The 24,684-nt window shown below is 41.6% G+C and overlaps 1 protein-coding gene across 2 annotated transcripts in view; it reads left to right on the top strand.

Moving 5' to 3' along the window:
- The window catches only part of ADK (adenosine kinase), a 199,760-nt gene that overhangs the window by 12,997 nt on the left and 162,079 nt on the right, over positions 1–24,684 (top strand). For both annotated transcript variants that reach the window (XM_081913767.1, XM_081913768.1), the window contains exons 2-3: positions 2,306–2,380; positions 17,604–17,657. In XM_081913767.1, the coding sequence (XP_081769893.1) occupies positions 2,306–2,380; positions 17,604–17,657 (129 nt within the window). The remainder of the gene's footprint in view (positions 1–2,305; positions 2,381–17,603; positions 17,658–24,684) is intronic.

The raw sequence follows: 24,684 nt of genomic DNA, 5'->3' as shown, positions 1-24,684 counted from the left end.
GAAAACATGATTCAGTTCAACGACCAGATTACACTGAGCCAACATGCTTTGAGATGTCTCTAGGAATAGAACAGCTTTCGTTCTGATTGATTTAATGTCTGTAGTCCTTGCTTTTAAAGAAGCTGGCAGCTGAAGTGCTGAGTGTGTGTATTTGACTCTTTTTGCAAGACTATGCCCCACAAGTGATGTGCAACATTATCATATCATGGGGGGATCAGTTATGCAACTCACACAGTGACTTGAGGAAAATTGCTTCCTCGTCTCTGTTCCTGACTTGTAGGATGAAGGGTTGCAGGAAGAAAGCAAATTAAGTCCATCCACTATAAAACACTTGCATTAAAATTGAAGTCTTAGATGTACCTGCCCAAGAACAGACCCCATTTAATTCATTTGGGACTTTCTTAATAGGACCAGGGTGCTAACCTCAATACTGACACATGCTTACCTAAAACTCCCATTTCATTCCCTCAGCTTTTTTACGTGGAAGTATGTGACCGATGGACGCACACAGCAGAAACTTCTTCTGGGCAGTCTCTAAAGATCTCATGAGAAGCTGAGGAGAACAATAATAACTTATTAGCCAAAGAAATTTTAGTAATATAATCTTGCAGGCACAGCAAAGAAATATCTTCAGATATTGTCTATGTTTTTGCAACTTCAGATGTTCATAAGCAAAAATTCCAAAGATGATCATCTGCTCCTGATCGCTTATTGATACAGGAGCCTCAGAGCAGCTAACAGGTGGTCTAGAGCACTTTATTCACAACATTTCTATTGTGGTTAGTTGAGTGACTTGCCCAACATTACCCTGTAAGGTTCATGGTTGAGTATTGATTTGAACCAATGTCTCCCCAATCCTAGCTCAGCACTCTGTTTAATCTCTGCTTCTGTTTGTATGACACAGTGTGGGCTCACTTGTTACAAAAAGAGAGATGAGAGCGTGTATAACATTGATTGCTGACTTGGATTCTGGCACACAAATCATGAGCCCAAGACTAGAGTATATGTGTCAAAGACATTCAGGTAAATAGAGAAAAAGCTTATACTATGATGGTTGCAACGGAGTTCTGAGTTTGTGGGCCGTATTCAACTAACATTTCCCATTAACACAAGGATTCCCACTTGCACAACAGGAGAGCATTCTGTTGCACAAGCAGAAATCCTTGCACTGATAGAACATTTACATAGCTCTACTTCGTTACTCCATGAGGCGAACCCCTTGAAATTGTTTAAAATGTGCATAATCTATCATTAATTTTATTTTCTATTTCTAACAACCTTATGCTGGTAGCAGAGTTGTCCTTAAGTGACGTGGCAGCCAATAAAAGCTGGCAAATCATTAATACTGGCTTTGCTATGTTAACACTGTTTTACAAACTGTGAACTAGCTTACATTACTAAATAATCCTAAATTTACAGCATGGAAACAGCTTTTTCTGAAGTCGGTGGGGCTCTGTTAAGGGCCTGAATTCAGGATCATTTGTTGTGATGTGTTTCTTAAACAACTGCTCTAAACTTATCGGCTGCTACCTTAAAACTGTCTTTTGAATATGAGCTCAGGACTTGGCTCTGTACGATTTAGTTGCTCTTAGTCCTCTGACCATGAAACTAGAAAGATTATAGGAATACCCTGTGATTACTTGATCTTTTTGATTGTGTAAATTACTATTAAATCAGAAACATACTCTCCCCCCCTCCATTTTTTGGCTAAATTTGGTCGTCCCTCCCCCGGTTCATATGATAAGCAGACATAATCGTTTCAGTGGGAAGTGTCCTCTCTTTATAATAACACCTTCATCTTGAACTGAGGGCACAAGGCTGGCTTCTCCATGCTACGCTGTGAAGCAAACTGCTTTAGACAGTACAGTGGTGTGGGTAGATGCAGACATGTTCTGGTGTCTTGAGTAGTGCAGGGAAGACTTTTTAAAGCAGGACTGCAACATGAGACTCTCAGCCTAATTTCATCCAGTTGCCACGGAGGAGGAAAAGGGTGTGGCCACTTTGGGATTTGCGTTTGCAAACCCCCTGTTCCCTGTGGTGGAATGCTGCCCTCAGATTAAATCAAGCTCCCTCACCCGACCCCCCATCATTGTAAAAGTGTAATACTGTTTGGTTTCTTTGCTTAGGCCCATTATCTCTTCTTTCCCCACCCTCCCCAAAGCTATGTGCTGTTTGTTTTTCGTTAATCAGTTAATAATCGTTATCAGTTCACGGGTGGCAGCGGTGACTTTGTGATCTTAAAATTGTTTTACCAGTATGCTGCAATTGTTTGAACTGAATTAACTCTGACAACTTTATCTTTCAGTGAAAATGTGCTTTTTGGAATGGGAAATCCTCTTCTGGATATCTGTGCGGTTGTGGACAAGGACTTCCTTGACAAGTAAGTCTTAAACCTTTTCCATGTTTAATGCATTCGCAAAGTTAAATGTGGAGCTTGTGGGGACATCTCACAGTACATCTTTCTCTTCAAATTCTAGGCGAGTTTCTTAAACTCACCTTCCATAACTGTGAGCTTGCAAAATTGCATTATGCCTTCAGTTCAGCGTGCCAAAAAGCATATCTTAAAGCAGGATGGGAAAATAGCCAGCTTAGCTTTCCACTAAAAGAAATTGCCTCAGTCCTGAGTGAATGGGTACAAGGATCAAAATTCACAATTGAGAAAGGCAGGGTTGGGTAGGTTGGATCTAATAAGGTTGGATTGGACCATGACCAAAAGAAGGAACAGCATGAAATTCCCCTCCATAGTAATTGTGGGGGGAAAGATGTTTTGAGGATAAAACAGTTCACTCCAAAGCTCCAAGGAAGTACAATAGCAATAATGATGGATAGATAACTGGATATGGTAAAGGCTACCAACTTCATGAGCAGCTTATCTAGAAAATTATGCTTTTGAATGCACCCTTAAAGTCTAAATAGCATTAGAACTAGACATGAATCCTTTTCTTTTTTTAAAGGAAAGAGATTCTCTTTCAAATCAGTCAGATGGACTCTAGCAACAGAAATGAAAAGCCAGTCCCAATAAAATATTGGAAGACTTTGGGGAAATGCTGCAGATCTCCCCAGCCAAGGTGCGACAGTCTTGAAGTCCATGCTGTCAGTGCCATGCATGTTAATTCTCCAATAAACCAGTCTTGTGCAATGGGCCTTCACTTGACTCAAAAAAATGCTTGTTCAGCATTGGAAGCCTCTATACTGAGTCAGACCATAGGTCCATCTAACCCATTATTGATGGTGCTGACTGGCAGTGGCTCCAGGGTTTCAAATAGGAGTCTTTCCCATCCTGCCTAGAGATTCCAGGGACTGAACCTGTTACCTTTTGCTTGCAAAGCATGTATCCTACCACTCAGCTACAAGCACAGGGACAGCAAAGCCTGTGTTCCTTGTTTATTTGGTACAGGTGGAACTTAATTTTCAGGAGCAACTGCTCTTTATTTCAGATCCCCCCCCCCAACCTTTTTCTGCTTCCGACAGAACATGAATTGATAGCCTTTCTGGCTATCATTCTGATTCATTTTCTGTTTCACAATAAACTTGTGTGGGGCTAGTGGGGGCTTGAGAATAAGAGAACAGATGTGGCCTCAGGGTAAAGCTAATCATATCCATTATTTTTGCCACACTGAAACATCAATCCATTGATTGTTGGGTGCAGTTTTGTTTCTATTTGCATGCTGAATATAAGGCAGCTGGCCTTTATTTCCATCTGTACGACTGAAAGGCAGAGTTGCAGTTTGGTACTTCTGATCGTTTGGTGCAATGTTGTAGTCAGGTGGAGTACATGGAGGTTATACATTCTGAGTATTGCAGCAACCGTATCAGGTTAGGCTGAGTGAGTGTGACTAGTTCAAGATCACCCTGTGAGAATAATTTTTTATTTGTGATTTTCAGTTATATACATTTCAATAGTTTTACAGTCATTTTAACATTTCAAAACAAGACTTCCTTCCTCCTCTTTCTGCGGTTCCTTAAATTTATATTTATCATTTCCTGCATATTATAAATTAACTTATTCTTTTATTCATCTACTTTAATTATTTACTGTTCATCTACTTTAATTATTTACTGTTATGAAACTGCAAGTTTTTACAATAATCCTGCCAATGTCTTAATCTGTTTATAGTTTGTTTGTAAATACTCAGTAAACCACTTCCATTCCTTTCTAAAAAGTTTGTTGTCTTGATTTCTTACTCTTCTGGTAAGTTTTGCCATTTCTGCATAATCCATGAATTTTTGTATCCAATCTTCTTTCGTCGGGACTTCTTCCTTCTGTGACTACATTTTTGGGCAAATGACATTCTTGCCGCTGTAGTCACATACGTGAATAAATTTCTATACTGTTTAGGTAGTTCTCCCCCTATAATATCAGTTGTTCCCTCCAATATGTTTGAATAAAATTGTATTAGAGTACAAGGAGGCCATTAATTATGTACTTCACTTATTATGTTCCAGGCATTCTAATATACTTTTGTAGATCATATTTTGTTGAAGCACTCGTTCATTCAGAGTCTGACTGGAGTGGAGTTTTCCATTTATTGACTATAGTGGAGGTTTTTTCCTTGCATGGAAAAACAGTTCTGACTCAGTCTTTTTGGGTTTTGTTTTCCTGTCTCGCATATGTGTGTGTTGGGAGAGTTCCATGCTGCGTCAGTCAGTGGGATTATTATTACAGTGACCATGCAGATAAGTCTGCAAAAGCAACTACCCAACCCTACTGTGTCTGTATTTACTTTTTGAAGCCCACAAGGCAAAAGAACCAACTCTCATGAATCTTTGCTGTTCAGGGTTGCTTGAAGGTGATTATTATCTTACCTTATGTTCTAGGGACTACATACTAGTCTGTGTCACAAGGGGCAGCTTACTTTCACCCTAAGAATGAAAGTTACTCAAGATAAGTGGGCTTTGGATTGCAGTCTTAATGTTTGCTGCTGCTGTGTTGGCTGTATTTGATTGCCAGTGCTTAATCATCATCAGTGTCGGAGCCAGAGACAAATCTTTCTACCTAGCCTGTGTGCCCCAAATACATACAGAATGAAGCAGGGCCTGTTATGCTCCATTGATGACAGATACAAGTATTCAACCGTTTGAGATTTCTAGGTACGGTACTGTGATTTTCATAAAAGTGTGGTAGGAATAGTAACAAGCTCCTCTGCAGACTGTTTCAGCTCACCTCTGTAATTGTCTGCGCTCTTGGGTCCACACATACATAGAGATCTGGTGGAGTAATCAGATCTTGGTTGGTTTCTCTGGTGGGTGCACTGTTGACTGCCTTGGATTTATATAATGTTGACCTGTCCCTGCCCCATCCAGTTAAATGGAAGCAGCGTTCTTGAAACATGATTAAGTTTGCACCCAATCCAGTTTTTCTAAATTGCATTTGTCCCCCTCCCCCCCAAAAAAGAAACAGAATTTGTGATTATTCCATTTTAGAAAACATGCAAACTCAAAACACATTTAAAACAAAACCATTGGCATTTAGGAAATCAAAGAAACATTTCTAGTTTATATGTAACAAGCAACTTGTGTTTTCCTCTTGGGAATAGAAATCTAATAATGATTTTCAGCGAGAGTTTGGGGGGGATGACTAATGGAATAGAGAACTACAAATTGAAATTATGCTGCTGCTTATTGCTTAATGCGAGAGTGGCCTATTTTAGGTACCCTGATTAGAGTTAATGCTTATAATGTAAGCAGGACCCAGGCTTATGGCAGGGCTGATATGCTTGCGCAGACAGAACATTTGCAGTAGCGTGGGACTGAATCCCACCCATAGCGCTTTGAAACTTGGAGTGTGTTTGCTCTCGAAACAGTAGCTTCAGCAACAAAGTATATAACAGGCAGGTGGCATCTCTCTTACTTTGTTGCACCCATTGAAGACTTTTCTTTTACAACAAGCCTTGTAAACTTTTAATCCCTATCTACAGTGTACTGGACTTGAAAGTGTCTTTATTGTTGATGCTTTCATTGCTAAATTGCTACAGAGTTTTAAAAATGGGAAGTGGTTCAAAAACAAAATAAATTCAAATATCAACACGGGTTCTTCGCTGCCAGTGACATGAGATGTAAACTGGTGTGCCAATTTGGGTGGAATGGAAATGACATCATGCTCCTGTGGCGCATAGTGGCGGCAGAGGATTGATCACCTGCTTTTCTTTGAATGGATACTTGCAGTGGTTCTACACTGATATCCCCCACCCCAACCCGCTCCATCCGGTGAGCAGATGTTCTGATGTTATTTAGACTTGGAAATAGAAACTGAGCTTAGTTAACCATCATACAGGCAGGGTTATAATTATTCATTAAGCTCTTAAACTCGACAAATGCTATGCAAAGCATATTTGAAAAATACAAACAATCCTGCCTCAAGGCTAACAATAAAAAAAGCAAAGGTCATGTGTAAATAGCTTCTTAATTTAAGGATGCATATGTTTGAAGTGGCTGCTTATTTAATTTTCTGTCTTCAAATGAAGTTCTTGAATCAAACACGTTTGGGGTGAGGGAACCCTGACATAGTCAGAAAAAACTCTGTGGAGTTGATGAGTGGGTGGGGGGGAATGAAGTACATGACTAATAACTTGGGTTTCCTTTGATTTTGGAAAGGAAAAAGGAAAAACAGGTTGTAGGGATGTTCCATTAGTCATAATTAAATTTCCGTGTACTGTATTAATGGCAAACTGAAGGAACCAGATGAGAGGAGTCCAAAGGTCTGGTTCCACTCTTGAAGTGCTGTGACTCACAACAGTGGAGACGCAAGCCGAATGCAGAAGAGCTGCTCTTTTTTTGCCATTTATGTATTGCAGTGCATTTAATATGTGATGGGTATTTTGTCCTTTTCAGGTACGATGGTGGATGATTTGTTGTTTAGTTGTTTAGTCGTGTCCGACTCTTTGTGACCCCATGGACCAGAACACGCCAGGCACTCCTGTCTTCCACTGCCTCCCGCAGTTTGGTCAGACTCATGTTTGTAGCTTCGAGAACGCTGTCTAGCCATCTTGTCCTCTGTCGTCCCCTTCTTCTTGTGCCCTCAATCTTTCCCAACATCAGGGTCTTTTCCAGGGAGTTTTCTCTTCTCATGAGGTGGCCAAAGTATTGGAGCCTCAGCTTCATGATCTGTCCTTCCAGTGAGCACTCAGGGCTGATTTCCTTAAGAATGGATACGTTTGATCTTTTTGCAGTCCATGGGACTCTCAAGAGTCTCCTCCAGCACCACAGTTCAAAAGCATCAATTCTTCGGTGATCAGCCTTCTTTATGGTCCAGCTCTCACTTCCATACATCACTACTGGGAAAACCATGGCTTTAACTATATGGACCTTTGTTGGCAAGGTGATGTCTCTGGTTTTTAAGATGTTGTCTAGGTTTGCCATCGCCTTTCTCCCAAGGAGCAGGCGTCTTTTAATTTTGTGACTGCTGTCACAATCTGCAGTGATCATGGAGCCCAAGAAAGTAAAATCTCTTACTGCCTCCATTTCTTCCACTTCTATTTGCCAGGAGGTGATGGTGTGGGAATGTTCTGGGGTGCAGGAGAGGATATATTGACTAATTATATCCTTATCCAACTTGTGCTAACAAGTTCCCAAAATATCAGCAGAGTTTATAGACATTTCCCTTTAAGTACGCAACGGTAACGCGTGCACAGGTTCGCTAGAACCTCTATAATAATTACTCTGGTAATTTCCCCTTTGTTCCCTCTTAAAATACAAGACACGACACAGTCTTTATAAAAGTATAAAAGAGTTTACTCACGTTCTGTTCACAATATGATCCCAGAAGGCACACAGCTTTAAAAAGGTAAAATACATTTAGAATCTATCTTATAGCAAGATAGTCCTTATCTTCTCTCTTGGCTGGGAGCCAAGAGAGCATCCTTAGATGTTTCCTCATCAAAGGAAGATGGCAGAGAGAGAATGGCTGCCTGCCCTGTGCTTTTATCATTTACCTGCACAGGTGAGGCCACACCCACCTCTGGTCACATGCGGAAGAAGTCCGTCCCCAGGAAGTTTACCTGCTTGCTGGACAGACATCCCTCCCCATGTTCTAACATGTACACTCTAGGAATGTTGTCATTGACTGCTCCTGTGTTTTACATCCCACAGATGGGCCCAGTGGCCATGATCTTCGTTTTTTTGATGTTGAGCTTCAGACCATATTTTGCGCTCTCCTCTTTCACCCTCATTAAAAGGTTCTTTAATTCCTCCTCACTTTCTGCCATCAATGTTGTGTCATCTGCATATCTGAGGTGGTTGATATTTCTTCTGGCAATCTTAATTCCGGCTTGGGATTCATCCAGCCCAGCCTTTCGCATGATGAATTCTGCATATAAGTTAAATGAGCAGGGAGACAATATACAGCCTTGCTGTACTCCTTTCCCAATTTTGAACCAATCAGTTGTTCCATATCCAGTTCTTCCATGGTGGATGATAGTAGAGTACAGTATAAAATTAATTAGGATAGACATTCTTGGGGTTGGACATTTGACTTGTCAAAAAAAAATCTGGTTAAATAATGATCAAGGGTGGAATTCAGTGTTGCGCTACATTGAACATTCTGTCTGAGCAAGCATATCAGCTTGCCAGATGGAACAACCCCCTCCCTTCTCCCTGTACACTGTTGGGGGGGGATGTCATGACACACACACACACACACACACACACACACACACACACACACCAAGCCAATTTTAGGTGGTGTAGAAGGGTAAACCCCTTTCTGTAAGTAGAAGCCCTTGTGCAAAGTTAGTTAGGTGGCTCTAGCCCCAAGAATTAGTGCTATGAAGACAAACAGAATCATATGAGCAGGTTTGATACTTAGGCTAATTATTAAAAGTAACATCTGTGAAACAATGGCATTCATTTAAAAAATAAACCCCCCATCTCCAGAGGTCCCAGAAGGCAGCAGAGGTTTAGCACCAGAGTTTTCCTTTTCAGTTTGTCATGTCCATTAATTTCACCGGGTCTACTCTGAATAAAACCTAATTGAATACCACCCATAGCTTCCTTCCCCACCCTTGATTTATCTCCAGAGCAGCACTGTGATGATTGACCCAATGCTGTCTAATGAAATGTTATGGCTGGGTGAGAATTTGAACCCTGGTGTATCTGTTTCTAATCTGACATTCCCCTGGGCCTTTGATGCTGATGACTGCTTGTGTTCCAGTTTTTGCCATGGGAGAAGGTTTGTTAGTCTGCTAGGCTTGCACCTGAATGATAGGGTTAGGGTGATCTGCCCTCACTCCTGCTCCACTTAACAAATAACACCATAATGAAAATTTTAAAAGTAAACTGCAATCTACACAATGACATTCTTGGAACAATGCTTGGCTGGTCAGTTGACTGGCTGCCAACCCTAGCTTTGCCAGTCTTATATTATTCACTCTGCAATACTGTAAGTGCTTCTGTCCTGCTATAGAAAATGAGATGGGGAGCAAAATATGACCTTAGATTCTCAACTGAGAATTATATGCTGAATTTGAGCTCCTCTAAAACCAGAATCTTCAAAGGGTGAAGGTTCTCCTTGGAGATGCAGGGTATTAAAAAGAAGCTTGCATTCCCCTTATGAGTTTCTGCCTTTCACTTTAGTTTTTGTATGCCTTGCTTTGAAACCATAGGTAGGTAAACTGTAATGCAACCGCATTATGAATAGGTCTCATGCTAGACACAGCTGAAGCACAGGCTCAGTAAGGAATCCGATCTCATGGACAACTTAGCAACTTGCAGTGACCAACTCTTTTAAAATAAGGAAAATAACAGAGCAAGATTACAGTGGTGCCCCGCAAGACGAACGCCTCGCAAGACGAAAAACCCGCTAGACGAAAGGGTTTTCCGTTTTGGAGGCGCTTCGCAAGACGAATTTCCCTATGGGCTTGCTTCGCAAGAAGAAAGCCCATAGGGAAATCTCCGGGGATCTCTTTTAAATGCTAGCGGTGGGGAGCAAAGCCTTCCCCCCCCTCCGGCCTTCAGAAGAGGTCCAGGAAGGCCGGCGGGGGCCAAAAGGCTTTGCTCCCCACCGCCAGCATTTTAAAAGCGGTCCAGGATAGCAGGGAAGCGCTTCCCGCTATCCCGGATGGCTTTTGAAGGCAGGCGGGGGGAGCAAAAACTTTTGCCCCCCGCCCGCCTTCAGAAGAGGTCCAGGACCTCTTCTGAAGGCGGGCGGGGGGCAAAAGTCTTTGTCCCCCCTGCCTGCCTTCCCGGGGGCTTTTAAATCGCCCCGGGGCTGGCCCGGGGCGATTTAAAAGCCCCCGGACGGCTTTTGAAGGCGGGGGGGGGGGAGCAAAGACTTTTGCCCCCCCGCCCGCCTTCAGAAGAGGTCCTGGACCTCTTCTGAAGGCGGGCGGGCGGCAAAAGTCTTTGTCCCCCCTGCCTGCCTTCCCGGGGGCTTTTAAATCGCCGCCCGCCGCATTTTAAGATCGCCCCGGGACAGCGGAAAAGTCTCCGCTGTCCCGGGAAGGCAGGCGGGGGGGAAAGCAAAGACTTTCGCCCCCCGCCAGCCTTCAGAAGAGGTCGGGGGACAGACTGTCCCCGGACCTGGTCTGAAGGCGGTTTCCATAGGAACGCATTAATTGATTTTTAATGCATTCCTATGGGAAACCCTGCTTCGCAAGACTAAAAACTCGCAAGACGAAAAGACTTGCGGAACGAATTTATTTCGTCTTGCGAGGCACCACTGTATTTTGACACAGGAATGCTTTCAGACTCAACACTTTCCGTGGCTAATAACTTAACTTTCAATGTTCTTCCCCTCCTTCCCCACTTTCCCAGTTATTCTTATACATATAGAATCATAGAATTGTAGAATTGGAAGGGACCCTGAGGATCATCTACGTCAGGCATCCCGAAACTCAGCCCTCCAGATGTTTTGGGACTACAGCTCACATCATCCCTAGCTAACAGGACCAGTGGTCAAGGATGATGGGAACTGTAGTCCCAAAACATCTGGAGGGCTGAGTTTGGGGATGCCTGATCTAGGTCAACCCCCTACAATGCAGGAATATGTAGCTGTCCCGTGCGGTATTCGAACCTGCAATCTTGGTGTTACCAGCACTATGCACTAACCGGCTATACTATGTGACCTTGCTAATGGTCCGTAACAGGGCACATAACAGCGGAGTAGTAAGAAGGATAGGGACGCAGGTGGCGCTGTGGGTTAACCCACAGAGCCTAGGACTTGCCAATCAGAAGGTCGGCGGTTCGAATCCCTGCGACAGGGTGAGCTACTGTTGCTCGGTCCCTGCTCCTGCCAACCTAGCAGTTTGAAAGCACGTCAAAGTGCAAGTAGAAAAATAGGTACCGCTCCGATAGGAAGGTAAACGGTGTTTCCGTGCGCTGCTCTGGTTCACCAGAAGCGGCTTAGTCATGCTGGCCACATGAACTGGAAGCTGCACGCCGGCTCTCTCGGGCAATAAAGCGAGATGAGTGCTGCAACCCCAAAGTCAGTCACGACTGGACCTAATGATCAGGGGTCCCTTTACCTTTACCTTTAAGAAGGATAAGTGGTTCTTACATAAGAAAAATATTCTACTTAATATTTTTTCAGCAATGTAATTTGTCAGTTACTTTTAATTTCAGCTTCTAAAAGAAAAGCAAATTTAAAATTCAACATTAACATTGCCCTAGCTTGGAAATAATTTTTCTTGCTATTTTTTTTTTAAATCAAAATAGCCTCTCTTTTATGTTGTAGCAGAACTTGCCATTTTGAGAAGAAGTAAGGCAGCACTGTCTATTTTTGGTACCCTTTCATATGTGTGGCTTTCGGCGTAAGACTTTGTGGCTTGAGGATAAATACTCCTTGAGCAGATGTGATATAATTGGTTGAGACTTGTGTTTTGAAATGCTTTATTTTTAACTTCCCCCTTTTGGCCATTTAGAAAATTTTATGCTTCTGGGCAGATTTCCTAAGTTTAACTTCCTAATTTCTGAGGCAGTTGTACATTGATATAAATACAACATGTTTTATGGAAAGAGGAAGCTCTGCTGTATACCCCTACGGGGTACCAGGTTAAAATGGACCTGGTCCATCCTCAAAATTTGTACAGGTCGGTTTCCATTTTACGCTTTTTTATGTCTTCACCCTTTTCAACCTGTTGGTGAGGTGATTGCATGGAAATCTTGGGACTCTTCCTCACTTCCAATCCCCAGTGTTTCTATGTGGCCTTCAAAGGGTGGTAACACTAGCTTAATGCTGGGAGTTTGCAAACTGTTCTCTCTATATATCTTTACAGTCACCGCATGAAGCATTTGAACAGCTGTTGCGAGACTATTACAAGACTTTTCATCTTTCTGCTTTTCAATGAGGCCAGCAGGGCAGGCAAGATAAAGTTTTTCATAAACTACAAAGAATACAAGGGGGCATAGCTCCTATTTCTTTTTGCCACCTCTCGTAAAAAATAATTGTGATATTGGATTGTAGTATTTGCATCCACACATGGAGATGCTTAAGCCCCCTTTGTGTCTCTTGCCTTGAATTCCTAATCCTCTGGTTCCATTGGGCAATCATAATTTATTTTAAGGCTCAGAATTGTGTTGTATTTCAATCCAGAGTGATGAAGGCCTGTCTGAATGTAATAAATGCACTATAGTTGGCCACAGTGCAATGATTAACAAGCTTTAGGCTTTCCTTGCTTTCTCAATCCATTTTTAATCATTTAAACCTATTATTTTGGTGTTAAGTTCAAAAGCTCTTTAAACCTTATACAGTATTGATTGCAGCTTATAATCTTGTTGTCCAAATGCATGATAAGAGTGAGCCTGCCTGATAGAATGGGCAGTTTCAAAACTTTAGCTATACAGAAATAATTATATGTTATAAAACGCAACTACATAAAGCAATACTGACATTTTAGGCCACATAATGTGGTTAATAAAAGGAAGTGAATATCTCAGGAATGGGGTGAAGGGCTAGTGACTAGTAAGATGTACCGGTATATGTAACAAGAAGCTGTATTGTAATTTACATTGAACTCTTTAATTGTGAAGCCAATAGCGCATTCAGACTTCCACTGACTTGATAAAAGGCAGCTCTTTGGAAAACATTTATTTATTTTAAAAAAGCAGCTGAAATGATGGCTCATTGGCTACAAGATATTGATATTTGTACCTGAAGGAACTCCTTTAGTGCCAGGACTGCCACAGGGCAAATTTGATTAGTAGCAGAATTACACCGGCTCCCTTTAAATTTTATTTGTTAAATTTGTATACCGGCTGCCCTCCATCCATAGATCTCAGGGTGGTTCACAACCTAAAAATACAACGGGGATGCTGTCAGAAATTGTCATTTTGTGCTGAGTTCTCCAGCATAACTAGGAAGATTGCTCATCACATGTTGTAGCATCCTCCCATTGTGCATTTTCTCATGTAGCATCATTAATTGCCCCTGACAAGGGCAGGAAAGCACATAACACAATGATGCCACAAAACGAAGTAACTGATCCTAAATGCTATGAGAAAGAAAATGGAGATACTGTATTGACTACATCATTGTGCTGCATGCAGTATATATTTCTGCCTTTGTTTGAGTTAAAATTATCATCATTCAGCTGAAACTCCATACACTAACACCCAAAGAAAAGTTACACTCAGCAATTGGATAAATGTTCCTATGGCGGCCAGAGCAAACTTTGCTGCTTGGTCAGCAACCATGTCACTGCACACAGAAATTGCTAGATGCTATGCAGCTTGCCCTGTGATCTGGCTCCATCAGTGTTCGAACTGCTAGGTTGGCAGGAGCAGGGACCTCAGTGGCATACGGACGCTTGAATTATATTATATGAATTATATGGGATTGCCTTGATAACATCAGAACTACTCACAACATCACCATTCGTTTCTAGTGTGCATTGTAACGACTGGAGCTTCATAACTTGGTGAAATGTGATGGGGCTGGGCTGCTTTTAAACAAATTTTTGTTGTTGTGTATCTTAATTATGGATTTTTTTAAAAAAACCTTTTGATGGAATTGTTTTATTGTGTATTTTAATTATGTGTGGATATTTTATAATTGATTTTATACTTGTAAAGTGCTTAGAAGTCACTTTGGCATGTAAGTGGTAATCAATCAATCAATCAATCAGTCAGTCAATCAGGGAAGTGTGTTTTGCAGCTGCTATTATATCTCTGGCATATCGCATGACTTGCTGTTGGGTGCTATTTACAAACAAAACTAGTTGATTAGAACGTTCAACCTTGTTAGCAATAAGTTAATGGATATGATGTTCTCATCTTTTGTTAAATTCTCCTTTTTTGGCTGTCTGAACTATCCTTGGTATGCCTTGGGCTTTGGGCCTGTTGGGATTTCATTAATAGCGTCTGAGTTGGATGTATCTCAGGCTTTATTTTCTAATATCCACATTTTATGTTTGTCAAGGGATGGGCTTAATATGATGTGGCTTGCTTCTAATTGTGCTATGTATCTAAGCCATTTCCTCCATTAAAGGTCTTATCTTCCAAATGCTAACTTCAGTCAAGGATCATTAGTTTCCAAAGTGTCTCTTAAGTGCTTGGAAAGGAGCTGAAGTACCATAATATTTCATTTGGCTACAGCTGCTTGCTTATAATTTGCTCATTGTCCAGCTTAGAATCTTGAAGTTTCTAACAGTCATGCATGATCATTCTGAAATGAGAAAAAAAGAAAGTGTTTGTTATGACTGCTTTAGTGTAAAGGACCGTATTTTTCGCACCATAGGACGCACTGGACAATAGGACGCACCTTGTTTTAGAGGGGGAGAACAAGAAAAAAAATATATCCCCCTCTCTGCCCAGCGCCCCTCCAGTGAAGCGGCAGGAGGCGCTGCTCAGAGAGGGGGAGAATTTCCCCCCTCTTGTTTTCCCCCTCTAAAACAAGGTGCGGTTTAAGGTGTGTTCAGTCGCCTTCAGGCGGCTACCTTGGAAGGCTGGAGAGCAAGAGGGGTCGGTGCGCTCTCCAGGCTTCAGGTACCTTTCGACCGGCTTTTTGGGGCTGGTGGGGGGAAGCCCACCACCAACCCCAAAGAGCAGGTCGGGGAGCAGGGGAAAGGCGCGCAGCGGAGAGGCTGCTGCCATAGTCGCACGTCACCTCTCCAGCTGGGAGAGGGTCGCGGGGCTATGGCTTCTTTAGCCCCGCACACGCTCTCCCAGCTGGAGAGGTGGCGCGCGGCTATATAGGCTCCTGCGTCACCTCTCCAGCCGGGAGAGGGTTGTGGGGCTATGGCGTCTTCACTCCATAGGACGCACACACATTTCCCCTTCATTTTTGAAGGGGAAAAAGTGCATCCTATAGAGCGAAAAATACGGTAGTTAAGATCTGAGGGGCACCTTATACATCAACATGGAATTGGTTCAGAAATAAATAGACTCAAAATGTGCATTGAAAATGTCCATTAATTTTTAATGACCTGAACTGATTTTTTTAAGTTTGGAAGCTATGTTCATGGAGGCAGTAGGATATCATGACTAATAGGTTGGATAGGCCTGGTTTAAAAGCTGCTTATCTGTGAATGTGAGCCTTGGATCAAAGGATAGTAAGTTAAACAGTTTCACTGGAAGGCAGGGAAAATGAAGGAAGTATTTCATAAGTAGGTGGCTACCATAAAACTTAAAAATGCTTAACCAGTTAAAAGGATTCATATACACCTTGTTTTTCAAATGCACACACATCCATTTATTGGAAACCTAATTTCCAATAAGTTTTGTGAGTGGGTAGGTAAGTGATGAGTATTGGGCCAAAGCTGGCTGTTGTTCTGGAAATTTGACCTTCAATTTAGGTTCAAGCTCTGTACAGTGGTGCCCCGCAAGACAAATGCCTCGCAAGACGAAAAACCCGCAAGACGAAAGGGTTTTTCGGTTTTTGTGACGCTTCGCTAGACGATTTTCCCCATGGGCTTACTTACAGACAAATACAAGGGCACACACCCAGGTTCAGAAAATGGGTCATTACCGTAAATCACTCTAGTAGGCTACTGCACAAAGGAAAAACCTCTTACTATTTAGCAGCTAGCGAACCTGTTGGAACTTGTACATGCTTTGTGCTTGCAAAAGATGCAAGTGCTGTCTTTAGCAGCTACTTACTTACCTTTTAGAAAATGGGATGCTCTGAGGTCCCTCACTGTTTTCAAAAATTTGTGCCATACTGACCCAGGTCAGGTGATCGGTGAAGCGTCAGCCTTTTACCGGCTTTTTCTAGACCACCAATATTGTGACAAGGGAGGACTGTGAGAAATTTGAGAAACATACAAGTATACTGAGGGGAGAATATTTGAAGGAGATTGGAGAACTCTTTGACTTAAAGGAGGGCACCCACCAATCTCAGCTATTGAAGGAGCAGTCACTGAAACCAGAGCATTTGCAACAGATTTGTGGTTCGCTATCCCCTCTTTGTTGGAGAGTTTGCTCTACCCATGGTACCTATCTTCATATGTGGTGAGAGTGCCAGGTTGTTAGTAAGTTTTGGGGTGATGTTTCCTACACAATTTCGAACTTTTTAAATTTCACAGTGGTTAAAGATGCTGAGTTGCCTTTACTGCCACTATTTAAGGGAATTAATAAAAAACATACTATTCAAACCATTGATGGTTCACCACCTTGTGGCTGTTCTTATGGAGCTTAATTTTCTGTGGAAGAGAGATTGTCAATTAATTAGGCAAAATTGGCTTGGTAGAGTCTGGAAAACAGTGCTTGCTGAAAAACTAACACAGCATTGCTGAGTGGTTAGAGATGAAATTGAAAGAGACAGTTTTTATGACAATTTCCTTTTCTTGATGAACTCTTCTGCAGGGAACCCCAACCACTTGCTGCTCAGTATTTTTGTGGCTGGGGGGGGGGGTTATTTGTATTGACATGTGTTTTATGGGGGAGGGGAGCCACCTTATTTCTTTTTGACAATTGATCTTTGTTGGTGGTTTGTGCTGGTGTAGTTTGGTTGCAAGCCTTATGGACTTTTTACTTCTGCTTGTTTTGTTTGTACTTCCTTAGCATGCGAAGGAGGGAAATGGCATTATGTTATGGAGGATGCATAGAGACTTCTTATCCTTCTCAGAATTTGTACATCCAAACTGTAGTGCCTTCCTTCTTGAAGAGTAGCTCCCATTCATAGTACACAACAGCAAGAAGAAAAAATATATATGTGAAAGACTGAAGAATCTAAGCCCCTTCTTTATTTTGTAAAATGAGCACTTTACGTGACATGGATCCATGAATTAGAAGTCCAAATGTATTAAATGTTTTTTTGTCTGTCTTAAAAGTAGAGGCTTAGATAGAGACAGAAAAAATGTGCACACGTAGATGTTGCTGTGAAAGAAAGGAAAAAAAGAAGTATCATGATACGATTTTCCAGGTGGATGAGAAAGTCTTTCTCCCATAGGTGTACATTTTCTGTTTTTTCTTAAAATCATATTCTGTTAATTTTTTTGTGCTGCTTTGCAACTGTCTTAAAGCTGTTTTTATTAAATTTTGTACATCACATATGTGGAAGAAGGTTAATAAACAATACTAGTAATGTTGGTTTTTGTTATTATAAACATACGTTAGAGTGTCCAGTATATAATAAAGAAGTCAGTCATATTTTCACTTCCAGGCTCTAAAACTGAAAATGGATTTGAGTAAATTTCTGATTTCAGTAACTCTCTTCCCCTCTCTATTTTCAGATATGGGTTGAAACCAAATGACCAGATCTTGGCAGAGGAGAAACACAAAGAGCTGTAAGATATTAAATAAGTTATTTCTTAAAATTGTGGTTTTAGAAGTATATGCTTCTCCTTTTTTAGCTGGGAAAGTTGCTCTTTTAAAACTATTTCAGAAAGATGTGGTCATGGTGAAAACTGCTTTGCTCTCTTGGCTGTTTCAGTTGTATGTTTGAATGCTGTCGTGTGTGTGTGTGTGAGAGAGAGAGAGAGAGAGGGGGGGGAGATGTTATTGCTTTCTAAAAGATGACATTTGAAATGTGCTCACAGACAATGAGTTAGATAATGAATTAAGATCAAATCAGCAAGCTAATAACTTCTGATGAAGAACTCTAAAACATTCTGGTTGGGAGGGCAGAAATATTGGATGACAGCAAGTTCCAGCAAAAACGCACTAAGTGTACACAGCTTTTGCAACTGTTACCTTCCTTTGTGCTTGTAAGTATGGTTTTGCTAGAAAACGAAGTCCTGAAAACTAAGCCCACCTAATCCTGAATCCTGTTCTCACAGTGGCTATTAGTTATCATGTTAGAGGTACCCTTTAAATACTATTGACATCAATAAAAAGATATTTTGCAAAGTCAGATAATCAGTATCTAGCAGCTTCTGTTCTTAAACTTAAAATAGCATTGGCTCAAACCATGGTTGTGCTCTTTTGCCTGCCTTCCTCTTAGCTTCATAAACTCATTCCTGCCATAAGCTTGTTCCTGTTTGCAAACCATGGTTTGGCATGATGTCAAACTCGTCATTTCTGATTCTAGTTGGCTTCCTTTCTTAACAAAGCTTTGATGTGCTGTTTGATCTGGACCTTGCTCTGCACAATGGGAAATAGCAAGGTCTGAAAGATATTTCAAATCTTAGATAAAATGTTAGCATTGTATCTTTCTACAGTTCGACTACTCTCAACTGCTAAATGTGCCGCTGCTATTACAATAGCACTGACACGTTGACTTACATGAAGGGGGCAGACTAAAAATAAAAGTACTGTTGGCTGCAGTCATCTTAAATGGTGCATGTTATGAGGAAACTGGTAAAAGGAGAACTGTACTCCAGCTTTTATTTGTTTTGGAGTGTGGAGGATGACCTGTGTCTGTCTGGTTTTAAAAATACTCACATAAAATTATGTTTGTTTCCAAGTGCTGTTTATCCTTTCCGTAATGTGGGAGGAAAAGCCTCTGACTGATTCCTTGAACATTTTTTTCCATTCCTATTTGCAAGAATCCCTTCTTTAATACAGGCTTCACCACTCTTTCTTTAGCTGCCCATTCTGGTGGCTTCTCTTCCACTGAACGTAATAATTCAATGAAGATTCTTAAACATGATGATGGTAAATATAAATGTCTTACTTGAGCTCATCAGTTGTTTGGTGAAAATACTCTTTATACAGTGGTACCTTGGATTAAGTATTTAATTCATTCCGGAGGTCCGTACTTAACCTGAAACTGTTCTTAACCTGAAGCACCACTTTAGCTAATGGGGCCTCCTGCCGCTGCTCCACCGCCGGAGCACGATTTCTGTTCTCGTCCTGAAGCAAAGTTCTTAATCTGAAGCACTATTTCTGGGTTAGCGGAGTCTGTAACCTGAAGCGTATGTAACCCGAGGTACCACTGTACTTCTATCAAGAAGTACAGTTTTACACCATAGAATGATTTATACTTTTTTTAAAGCAACAGCAACCCCACAAATGTTGCTGAATCTCTGTTACATCTTTTTCCTGAGAATATTTGAAGTGAACTTGAGTTGCATATTTAAGGACTTCAGTTCTAAAATTTGTTCTGTTGCAGCAATATATATAAAAAAACGCAGCTGAAAGAAGATAATTTATCCCCCCTACCTGCAGTTCTTATTTTGGACACATATAAAGTATTGTGCATGTGTCTGTGGAATATCTGTCCATTTGAAAGTGACCAAACTTTCTGTTTCATGCTGAGTTTTTGTTATTGCGGATCTGACCTCCTGTTTCTGTAATAAAATAAGCACTTCTATTTGTGAACAAAGTGCCTTTGAGGTTGAGCACCCTTCCTCTATAATAATATTGAAAAATTAACAGCTTTTTAGCCCTTTTTATTAAAAGGTTATGGAAGGGTGTGAGTGAAAGTGCAGAAGTGATGGGGAGATCCTTTCCTCCTCCATATTGTGATGTCCCCCCCCCCCCATTTCAGAGGGATGTGGTTAATTCTTGATTTCCTGTTCAATGAAGAATTATCTTCTTTAAAGCAAAAGGCTAAAGTTCCCAGCTTATTTCTGTGCCTTTTTGATACCTGGTTCACAGCAAGCAATAATTGTGTAAATGAAGCTTTTGCCAACTTAGAGAGGACTATGTCACAGACAATTGGTAACTTGCTGTATTATGTGACCCACACCCCTGGGTTAACCTATATATCCAAGTCTGGACTGCAGTGACACCCCCACACCAATTTTGTGCATAGCTGGGGGGGTTTTAGGGGGCACTTTTAGAGTATGTGAGGGTCATTCCTATGAATGTCTATATAATAAGCTTCATAGAGTTCAGAAGGACTTACTTCCAGGAAAATGTTTGTAGTAATGCAGCCTACATGCTTGTGTCATTTTTAAAACATGGGTACACAAAAATATGCCTTGGGCAAAGACAGAATGTGCTTACATGAGCAATACTCTGTCAGGGGTTGTAATTCCCTCCCTCGCTCCTTCTCTCTCTCTCTTTCTTTCTCTCTCTCTCTCTCTCTCACACACACACACACAATTTCACCAGGCAGATGCATGAGCAATGAGGCTTGGGTATCTCTCCATAAAGAAGTGTTAGTTCATCCCTTCATGTGGTGTTCTGGAAGCATTTAGGAGTACATATAACTAATTTGCACTTTGCCATGGCTTGCTAGGTGGCCCAAAGAGTTTCTATAGTGTCATGATCTTTGAAATTTAAAGAAAAAGCATTTAGAGTAGATAATTTTTTTATAGGGTTTTCAGAATGCCTACAAAATTGCCTGTTATAGCTGGAACGTGCCTGGGATGCGGTTCTTGGGCTGCCATGTGATTGACTCATGACTAAATGAGATAATAGTCTGGTTTGTTCCCCATAAAGCTCAGTTTATAACTGAGGATGGATTTCTGAAATGTCTCTTTTTAGTACGTCAGCTTGGCACAGATGTGACTGAGTTGCAGTAGCTCAACATCAGCACCTCAGAGTCAAAGAGTTTACAGAAGCACTAGTGAGTGCTTCTTAAGAACAACACAGCCCACTTAATCTGCAGGCATCCCTTTATAGATTTTGTTGTTCCATATTGCTTAAAAACACAGGGACGTGGGTGGCACTGTGGTTTAAACCACTGTGCTGCTTGGACTTGCCGATTGGGAGGTTGGCGGTTTGAGGCCCCACGATGGGGTGAGCTCCCATTGTTCGGTCCCAGCTCCTGCCAACCTAGCAGTTCAAAAGCACACTTTGCAAGTTGATAAATAGGTGCCACTCCGGCAGGAAGGTAAATGGCGTTTCTGTGCGCTGCTCTGGCTTCGCCAGAAGTGGCTTAGTCATGCTGGCCACATGACCCGGAAAACTGTCTGCAGAAGTGGACAAACACCAGCTCCCTCAGCCTGTAAAGTGAGATGAGCGCTGCAACCCCAGAGTCATTTGTGACTAGACTTAACTCTCAGGGGTCCCTTTATCTTTACTGCTTAAAAATGTTTACTGTCTTGTGTGAAACCCAAATGTGAGTGAGTGAGGATAGTACCACCAGAAAGAGGGTAGAAAAGCTTTTGGATTTTAAAGCAAAAACTTCCACTAAGCTCTTGAGACTTCAGTAAAAGACCTGTGCGGGAGGTCAGTTGCTTGCTAAATAGATGACATTCTTTCTCCATCCCTCCTTGTGGTAGCAGAGGATCTAGAGAGAAGAAAAACAAAAAAATACATTTTTATCTTTTAGCAGAAGAGGGAATTTCCCCTAGCTACTCGCATGTGAAAGTGTAAACCCAACCAATTCTTTTCAACTGATATTGCTGGCCAGGAACCTTATCAGATTCCTGCCAGTCCTAAACACTTCAAAATACACGCTGAAGTGTTGGTATGCCAATATGTTGTTCATGACTCAACACTAGTGGAAGTGAAAGCCTCCCCTGTAGAGGATACTTGGAATTCTTGAATCCCTCCACAATTGATTTCTAATTGATCTTACACTTGCAATGTACTGTCAGCTCACTGTGTCAGGTTGCCAAGCCATGGAACAGCACCAAGAAACCAGATATGTCATCCTTTGAATTCTGCAGAGCACACATAGCAGATAGCAAATGTTTAAAACAGTTTCAATGCTTAGCATGTTGATTTTACTGTCTTAATGATGTAAAACAAGAACTGCAAAGCTGTCACGGCTTTTGAAAAGCTTTCTGGAAGTACTTGTACTTGATAAAGCATACTTGCAGCTTAGTATGTTACAGCCCATGTGCAAAGGCTGTCAAATGTTTGCATGCTGTGACTTTCTGCATGGGGATCATACCATTTGTGAGCCAAATAATCTCTCCGTGCCAGCTCTGCATGTATTGGCAGCCATGGGGCTGGTGTGGACGCTTGCTACAAATTTAGGCTGTGGATATGATAAATTTTCTAGGTGGTTTTCAACAGCCTGTCTTGGTAAATTGTAGGTTATGAAAGTGGACATTAGTGGAGAGGAAATGAAAATACTGTTTTGAGAATAACAGCAAAAAACCAGTCACAATTTCAGTAAAAATAATAATTGTGGAGTACATGGAGAGTAGTGCTTATAAAGAGTGTATCTTGCAGCCTGATTCTAACAAATTGTTTTGGCTAAGCCTAACTTTGTATAAGGGATGCGGGCGGCGCTGTGGTCTAAACCACTGAGCTTCTTGGGCTGGCCGATCAGAAGATTGGCGGTTCGAAACCCCGCCACGGGGTGAACTCCTGTTGCTCGGTCCCATATCCTGCCAACCTAGCAGTTTGAAAGCACACCCAAAAGTGCAAGTAGAAAAATAGGTACCTCTCTGGCGGGAAGGTAAATGGCGTTTCTATGCGCTGCTCTGGTTTTGCCAGATGTGGCTTAGTCACATCTGGCCGCATGACCCGGAAAAACTGTCGGCGGACAAACGCCGGCTCCCTCGGCCTGTAAAGTGAGATGAGCACCACAACCCCAGAGTCATCTGCGACTGGACTTCACTGTCAGGGGTCCTTTACCTTTACCTTTTTAAACTTTGTATAGAATTGGATTGCCAATGGTGTAGCTTTATATTTCCACTGAAAAAATTAACAGGTGTGGGTGGGTGTTACTTTTTTTTGTTTTTTTTATAGCAAGTATGCCTTCCAGATTTTATTCTTTTCTATAATTCTCATCAACCACAGTCAGCACAATTGGAGTTGTGGTTAAAAACATCTGGAGGGCAACAGATTAGGAAAGGTTGGTGTAGCTAATAGCATGTGAAAATAAGCTTGAAAACACACAGTTTCTCATGAAATCTCAGATTCAGAGCAGTGTGGTGTGGAGCTGAGGTACGGTAGATTTCTGGTGGTCAGAGGTGGTGCTTCAGCACTCTGAATAATTTTTCCTTGTGGGTATCAGAAAGAGATTACACAGGTTTGTTACAACTACTTTGTTCAAATGGCAAAACTTGAGCCACCTTTTGATGTTAAATTTGGATTTAGTTCTTTATTACAAAATGTGCACAGCTCTGTTTATAAGCAGATAGTGTTGTTATGAGAAATATATTGAATGGTACTTCACTCAATGTAGTGAAGGAAGGTACACATCCAAAATGCATTCTGTACCTATTTTGGTGTAGCAGCTATGTGTCTCCCCCCCTTCCCAGCAGCATATCTTTGCACAGGTAGATTCTATCCTACGCAAAGGGGGTTCTGGCAAAAGCATTGGCAGGAACTGAGAGATTTCTGCCTGTTGGCAATGGAGGACAAAAGCTCTTAATATATGTCTTACATTCTGGACTTTTAATTCCTGGATTGAATTAACCTATGAATGAAACTGAAGTTTCCTGCAGCTATGATTGGCTTATTCATCTTGCTGCTAACTGTAGGGTTTCCCCTACCCATGCACTTTTGCAGTGCCTGAGCTGCTGAAAAAGAGACGCATATTATTCTGGTTCATTTCTTTTAATCAAATCTTGCTGTGCTGATGATGCAAATGCACAAGTTAGACTTATGAAATTGCAGTGTAGTTTATTTTGAAACTAATAAACTACAGTACATAGATGATGCCACTAGAGGTCATGATGTACATTTGAAGTGGAGTTGATTTGTGTATGCTTTTCAACTGGGAGGCAGGATACTGCACTGTGACCTTCTGCCCACTTGAATATTTCACATCAGCTAGCACCCCCACCCCACCCCACCCAATATACACCATATAGTGCATATATTCCCAGGCTCGATCCATTGCACTTTAGTTTGGAAAATGATGACTGAAAGCTGCCTTTTCGTTTCCTTTTTGTTTACGGTTTATTTCAAAAGTGTGCAATTGTAAACTTGTCTGCTTCGTACTGGACAAGATCCTGGCTTGTTAGAATAAAAGTGCAAGGGTTACATAACCTTGGATTGGTAGTTCAGTTCAAGTCTGTTTCTCCAAAAAAGGAAACCCGAAAGGTCAGAGCTGCTTTAGCACTGAGCTGTGAATTGGGAAGTTGAAGCTTCAAACTTTACCACTGCCATGAATTCACTATACGATTTTAGTTCAGCTCGTAGGTTAGATTACTGCAATGTGTTCTGTGTTGATCTGCCTCTGAAGACTGTTTGGAAACTTCAAGTGGTGCAGCTTGCATACTGGAGCAAGACGGTTTGAGCATATTACACCGATTCTGGCCTGACTGCACTGGATGACAATTAGTTTCTGGGCCCAATTCAAAGTGCTAGCTTCAACCTATAAAGCCAAAAATGGCTCAGGACCATAATACCTCAAGGTCCACCTCACCAATATAAACCAACCCCAAACCTGCAATCGCCAGAGGCGCTTTGTCTTTAAATACCTGGGGTAGCTCAGTTGGTAGAGCAGTATTATTATTTATTGAATTTATATACTGCACCACCCTATACTTGGAGGTCTCAGGGTGGTTCATGAGA

Source organism: Podarcis melisellensis, assembly GCF_964234715.1.
Source record: "Podarcis melisellensis genome assembly, chromosome: 5".
Lineage (NCBI taxonomy): Eukaryota > Metazoa > Chordata > Lepidosauria > Squamata > Lacertidae > Podarcis > Podarcis melisellensis.
Note: the sequence above shows the minus strand (reverse complement) of the source record. Positions and strands in the feature narration are given on the sequence as shown.